Source organism: Pteropus vampyrus, unplaced genomic scaffold (assembly GCF_000151845.1).
Source record: "Pteropus vampyrus isolate Shadow unplaced genomic scaffold, Pvam_2.0 Scaffold338, whole genome shotgun sequence".
Lineage (NCBI taxonomy): Eukaryota > Metazoa > Chordata > Mammalia > Chiroptera > Pteropodidae > Pteropus > Pteropus vampyrus.
This window is the reverse complement of record NW_011889119.1, coordinates 697,132-704,201: the sequence shown is the minus strand read 5'-3', so window position 1 is coordinate 704,201 and position 7,070 is coordinate 697,132. Positions and strand designations below refer to the sequence as shown.

Genomic DNA, 7,070 nt, shown 5'->3' with positions numbered 1-7,070 from the left:
GCTCTCTTATCCACACATGTTTACTTCATTCATCTGACTGATCTTTTCATTCAACCTCAGATCTTTTCTGCTCTGCTAAAGTGAGAGGTATGTAAGACCCTCTGACTAAGGGAAGCTCACTGACACACAGGCAGTTTGTACAGTGGGTGGTCCCAGAGGAAAAAAGGTATGGACCCCAGCCTCAGAGACATGCACTCTAAGAAAAGGAAGCATCTCCTACCCCTGAGGAGCTGCAGGGTTGATGATAACAGGCTTAAGGAGTTCACATCAGTCACACACTAGAAATTCATGTCTCTGGAACTGTTTTCAAATGCCTGTTCCTCTAGGAGGAAGTAACAGCTTCTTTCTCCGAGCTCCAATTGGGCAACTCTCCTGCAGTTTAAAATTGTTTGTTTAGTTTGCCTATCCATGTACTGCGAACTCTTTGAGAAGCTGGCTCATACCTGACTCTTCTCAGAAGTCCCAGGCCCAGTTCGGGGCCCTTGAGGGCCCTTGAATGTTTTCTGAATAAGTGATTTCACATTTACAAATGTGAAAGAGGGTCAATGAATGCTGAAGATAATATTGGTGACTTAGAGTTTAGATATGGAGAGAGCTGAGGGGTAAATTGATAGTGGGACTGTAATCTCACATTCATACTGTGTTAAATAGCTCACAGAACGCTTTGGTGAACATTATGACGTGTCGTGTTCACTGTGACAATAGAATAGAATTAGTATGTTATGGACTGGGAAACTGAAGAGAACTAGCTGGTGGCACAGCCTTATTCAAACTTAATTGATGGGAACCACCTCATCAAATTACAAATATTCTTTCCAAGATATAGCAAATCGCAACTTTTAGCATCATTTTATTGATTGTCTAGATATGTTTCTGACAACCATTTCATTGTTCTAGTCCCAGTCTCCCTCACCCTTACTTTTCCGGAGAAAGTTGAAAGGAAAGAGCCTTGGGGCACAGGTTCTAGTCTTGGATTCCCTACACACAGAGGCCCTTTCTTTTTCCTATCACCTTTATAATCCCCAGGTACTTACAAAGGTTGTTGAAGTACTAATTAAAGTCATGCAAGTAAAAACACATCATAAGCCCTAAAGAATTAAAGATCTGCATGTTATCTGTTAATATATGACTCTCACATTGAAGGCAATGCCCAGGGTGCCATTGAGCAGTGAACCCAGTTTGAAGGAATTGTCAGTAATAGCAAATCTGCTGAAGGCAAGTGGCTCAGAACAGGACCAGAAACCAGTGTTCCCTCCTGGAAAAGCAAGTGCCTCCAGACAGCACTCTAGACAAAAGTTGGGTAAGAGAAAATAATATGGGGGATTTAGTTCCTCTAAGTCCTCTGGAAAGGTTGATCAGTATAGCCTAGGTACGTGGGGTGGGCTGTGGCCTGGATTTAAACTGAGCTAAGCAGAGATCCGAAGTTAGCGCTGGGGCTTTGGGCAAATTTTATAAATTCTCTGAGCTCCCAAATGGTAATCTGTAAAGTGAAGATAAGGATACATAGCTCATATATTGCTTGAAAGCATAAAATTAAATTTAAAAGATTTGGCATGTGCAAGTCGTTCAATAAACCATGTGTGATAACAGGGACCATACTTTCTTGGTGTTGTTTGCCCACACCTTGGCTCATTGCCTAACACATAATGTGTCCTCAACAAATATTTTCTGAATGAGTGAATATGTGGATGAACCATTTTGTGAATAGAAAGGTTGGGAAGTTAAACCTGATAATGGGAAGTGCTAGAAACTAAAATTGAATCAGCCATCTGTGGTCCATGTGGAGTCTTATTCTCTCTGAACCAGTACTTAAGGGAGGAAAAAACCAGGGTATACAGAAGGGCAGGTGATAGTTTGATGGGAGGAGATTTCATGTTTTCTGACAAAACAGGGACTAGCACTCGAGACCCCACCAACATCACTCACCTACGCTTCTTCAACTTAGGACTCAGAAGAAAGGGGGTTGAAGTGAAGATGTACAGCCTCCGAGAAAGGACGGGCCGTGTGTACCAAGAGGTCAGCGAGCCCCAGGATGACGACTACCTGTGTGAGTGACTCTCACAGGAAGGCTGTTATGTCTTGATACAATACTTTCATCTGGTCATTTGGTCCCCAATCATTTCCTCCTTCTCATGACCTGGGGTACAGGATAGAGGCTCAGTGACATGTGTGCCCAGGCTCGGTCTGAAGCTCTCACGTGAAGGGACACGCATGACACCTTCCCTAATCCCTGTTGCTCTCGCCTTCTAGATTGTGAGAAGTGTCAGAACTTCTTCATCGACAGCTGTGCTGCCCATGGGTCCCCCATATTTGTAAAAGACAGTGAAGTGGACATTCGGCATCCCAACCGCTCAGCCCTCACTCTGCCCCCTGGGCTGAGAATCGGGCCATCGGGCATCCCTGAGGCTGGGCTTGGAGTCTGGAATGAGGCGTCCGATCTACCACTGGGTCTGCTCTTTGGCCCCTATGAGGGCCAGGTCACAGAGGACGAAGAGGCAGCCAACAGCGGGTACTCCTGGCTGGTGAGAAGCAGTGACCCCTGGCCCTGTCCTTGGGCTCCCCACCTCCCCTCTGCACTGGTGGGCCCTCACCTCCTCCAGGCTGGGACTTTGATGGGGATAATGTGGTTGGCTCTGTGCATAGAGTGGACTCTGCATGGACAAACTGACTCAGATATGTAGGTGATGAATAAGAAGCATGTCACGAGGGCACAGCTGGCGGTGGAATCCATGCAGGCTGACACACCTGATGACAGTAGAGTTAAATAATTCTTCTGACTGTCACCTCCCCACCAATAAAGGCTTTAACTTCTTTTCCTGCACCTCAGATCACCAAAGGGAGAAACTGCTATGAGTATGTCGATGGGAAGGATGAGTCCCGGGCCAACTGGATGAGGTGAGGCCAGTAGGCGTCTGGGCCCCAGAGGACGCCCCTCCCTGACAAGCCCCCCACCCTTGCCTTCTCATTGTGCCTCCCGCAGTGATCCCCCACAGTCCTCTGTTCCCGTTCTCCCCACATACAGTGCTCTTTCATGTCAACAGACATTGAGAGAAAAAAGGAGATAAAATACAGTGTGTCCTCAAAATATAAATCTTTATGCTAGACAAAATTTGGGCACTGGAAAAAACCTCAAGGTCCCTCAATTCACTGGGGACCCTGGATTCACACTTTATCTAACAGACGTTTATATAGCACTATGTTCTGGTTTAGACAATAGAATTTATTGCTGAAACAGATCATATAACCCATATCCTTATGAGGATTTATTGCAGACAAACATGAAACAATTGACTTTAGAAATATTTAACCATAATTTTCCTATTTTGTGAGAAGTGGGCAGCGCCAGGATAGCCTAAAACAAGGACCTTTTAACCCGTGAGGACAGCAAAGCACCCTGACCTCATTCTAACTAGAACTGGGTTCTGAAGCCTGCAGAGAGGTGAAGTACAGGGTGGTCGTGGGCCTCTTTGCCTCGTGATGCAGCCCCTTCTCTTTTCTCAGGACTTAGAGACTGTGTGGGACTGTCGTTGTTGCATGACTGTGCTGAGACAGAGGCCTCCCAGGGCAAGGGGAGGCTTTCTAGGCAGTATAAGCACTGTGAGCAGACTCGGAGACGGGCGTCCACAGGACAATGTGAACGAGGCTCAGGTGTGGACAGAAGTTTCCCCAGGAGCGTGGCGGGCAGTGGGCGACAGCAGAGCATGACGGCCGCAGGCTTCAAGTGAGGAGCTGGATGTGGATCTGTCGGACGGGGAACTTGTCACCTGTGGTTTTCTTTCCTTCCACCTGCCTCAACCCAGGTATGTGAACTGTGCCCGCGATGATGAAGAGCAGAACCTGGTGGCCTTTCAGTATCACAGGCAGATTTTCTACCGGACCTGCCGGGTCATCAGGCCCGGCTGTGAACTGCTGGTCTGGTACGGGGACGAGTACGGCCAGGAGCTGGGCATCAAGTGGGGCAGCAAGTGGAAGAGAGAGCTCACTGCGGGGAGAGGTGGGTACCGTGGCTCTTCAAACGGAAAGGAAGGAAGGGATTCTCCTTGGAAATGTTCACAGTCCAACTCTTAGAGCAAAATCTGCTCTAAAGTCAGTAAAATTTCAAATCAGATGCTCCAGAAATTAAGGATTCATTTCATATGCCTTTGACTTTCAGGAACAATTTTTATGTTTGTTATTTTTGTCCTGATTTTTAAAAATATTTCATACACAAAATATATTAACAGCATGTAGCGCTTACCAACTCTGTCACCAAGGTTGTTTCTTCTGACCTGGTCTGCTGTTTCTTCTGAATTTACTCCATATTTCTAAATGAAATTTGTATGTTAACATGAATTCGCTCACTATTTCAGTTAGTTGTCGTGTGAGTTCCTGCTCTGTGCTGCACAGGGTCCTGGAGCTGGGAATGCAGACTGGACATGATGATCAGAGTCATCGCTCTTAAGCAGCTCAGAGTGAAGGAGGGAAGCACAGGTGCACGCGCATGTGTGACATCAGCAGTGACCCGGGGTCACGCGCATGTGTGAGGGCAGGACGTGGGGCAGACGCTCAGGGAGGGCACTCTCAGGGGAGAACATTGACAGACACCTGTGGGCAAAGCATCCCAGCAGAGTGGGAAAGAGGTGGGCTCTTTGAGGACTGGCCGAGGACCACTCACGTCTCAGCGTGGAGGGTAAGGACGGAGGTTGGAGGGATGTCTAGCAGCCAGAAATGTAGAGCCCATGATCCATCTAAGACGCTGGGGACTCTTCTGAGTGAGATGGGACAATGGTGCCACTTTCAGCTGGAGTGGCATGTTCTTTGGCCTAAGATTGTGCTTTGCGAATGTTTGGAAAACAGGCTTGCAGTGGGGAAGGCCTTCAGAGATGGCTTCGTCTCCAGGTGAGAGAGGACGGCAGAGTGGCTGAAGATGGATGGGAACCAGGGCTGCGGGAAGTAAGGTTGGGGACGTATTGTGCGACACGACTTCCTGTTGTGTTTGAAGTGGGCTAACATCGAATGAGAAATCAAGTACGACTACTTGCTGTGAGGCTTGAGGAAGGACATGTTTTCACTTTATGATCGGTGGAACACAGAGAGAAGCGGTTCATGACCTAGGCGGGGCAGCGGGAGCGAGAGTCCTACATTCTCTCAGCCTAGATGACGAGGTAAACTGAGGCAGCTCCAGTTCCCAGAAGTTGAGTTTCTTTGAGATCGCAGAGGAATGGCAATTATGGAAACGCATGCTACAGGCGAGGCTGTCGAGGGCTTGGAGCAGGCCGAGTTCATGGGCAAGGAGCGCAAAGGGGGGAGTCCAGCCGGAGTCCAGGCAGGACGCTCACTGGCTTGAGGGTGGGGAGAGATTCTTGGTGGATGTTCACTGGTCAGGAGATAAGTCTCAGTCTTTTGTGAACCTGTCTTTTACGAGAAATCTGTCTCCCACTTCAGCTCCATCCTTTGAGGACGTGTGTGTAATTTTCCATTTCGTATCCTCCCATTCCATTTTAGATTGAAACCCTTTCTCGGTCAGTGGGACCTGGACTGCTCTGTCTTGTCCAATCTGAATCCCACTTCCTGATGGAGATCCAGGCACATAGGGGCCCTCAGTCAAACATGTCTTTTTGAATGGGAGGCTCGGTTCGGGTTTACTCCCCGACGCTCCCTTTAACCACTACACCATCTGCCTTCCACGCTTGTGGGTCTCCAGGCTGAGTGGCTCCTGACTTAACAGATCCTTTTCCCATCGTGTGATATCACCAACGACAATTCCACCAAGTCACCCAGAGTGTTCTCATCTCTCAGTAGAATAAAATGGCTGCAGACACTGTCACAGTGATCTGGCTCTTAAGAAACCAAATTCGACAGAGTAAATCTGAAGATCTGCTTGGATTTGCTCATGAATCAGCAGCAGTCCACCTGCAACTTCAAGGGTGCTCTGAGGGGTTTTACCAACTGCAAGATTTCTACAGGAAGAAAGGGAACTCCTAGCAAAGGAAAAGAAAGGGTTATTCCTGAGCTGGGCCATCTTTTCGGGGGAGAGTTTTTATCATGCAGATTGCCTCTTCCTCCTATGGGGCCAGATGGAGTGACCAGAAAATTCCAGACTGATTAATAGAGATTAAGTTTCTGGAAGAGGTTGAAACTATAATTCAATGAGGTATAAAATCTAGGTTTGGTTTCAGGGCTATTAGCATGTGTGGCACCATTTTTGGGCCTGTGGTTTTTCTCTTTAACATCATAACTTACAAGATATTTGCATGTGGGGAAAGGTACCGACGCTCCATCTCCACGAGGAGCCAAACTGCCTCGGATGCTTCTTCAAAGTCTGTAGTCTGGGCCATACGTAGAAAAGGCCCTCGACTGGGCTTTCCGGGTTTCTGAAGATGATGTAGGGCATAAAAATGGAATGAAAAGATAGACTTCAGAGGAGCACTTTGTGGGAGACAGAGCTTGCACTGTCCACACAACAGGAGTGATTAGTGGGCAGATCTTACAGGAGACGAGCATACGCTCAGGCAGCCTTGTCGGCATCCACCCTGACCAAAATTCTCTCTTCCAGCAGAACCAAAGCCAGCGATCCATCCGTGCCCTTCCTGCTCTCTGGCCTTCTCCGGTCAGAAATTCCTCAGCCAGCACATGAAACGCAGTCACCCCTCTCAGAGCCTCCCAGGAATATCTGCGAGAAAACACCTCCAATCTAAGGAGCCCCATCCAGAGGATCAGAGTCAGCAGCAGCACAATGACCCACGCAGCTGGAATGACAAAGCTGAAGGTCAAGAGGTCAAAGAAAGGTCCAAACCTTTGCTTGAAAGGAACAGGCAGAGGAAGATTTTTAGGGCCTTTTCCAAACCACCCAAAGGACAAATGGGGAGCCCTAGGGAGTATGAGCGAATGATGGAGGCAGAGCCCAGCACAAGCCAGAAAGTGAATCCAGAGAACACGGGCAAATCATCTGTGGGAGTAGGAGCATCAAGAATTGTAATAGTCAAGTACGGAGGGTGTGAGCATGGCTTTGATGATGGGTCACATCTCATCATGCACCAGAGGACACACTCAGGGGAGAAGCCCTTTGTTTGCAGGGAGTGTGAGCGAGG

The 7,070-nt window shown here is 48.1% G+C and overlaps 1 protein-coding gene across 1 annotated transcript in view; it reads left to right on the top strand.

Moving 5' to 3' along the window:
* ZNF596 (zinc finger protein 596) overlaps positions 1–7,070 on the top strand; it is a 65,310-nt gene that overhangs the window by 4,532 nt on the left and 53,708 nt on the right. Inside the window, exons 5-10 of the mRNA XM_023522323.1 lie at positions 1,144–1,300; positions 1,946–2,047; positions 2,251–2,522; positions 2,828–2,895; positions 3,801–3,994; positions 6,539–7,070. Coding sequence (XP_023378091.1) covers positions 1,144–1,300; positions 1,946–2,047; positions 2,251–2,522; positions 2,828–2,895; positions 3,801–3,994; positions 6,539–7,070 — 1,325 coding nt within the window. The remainder of the gene's footprint in view (positions 1–1,143; positions 1,301–1,945; positions 2,048–2,250; positions 2,523–2,827; positions 2,896–3,800; positions 3,995–6,538) is intronic.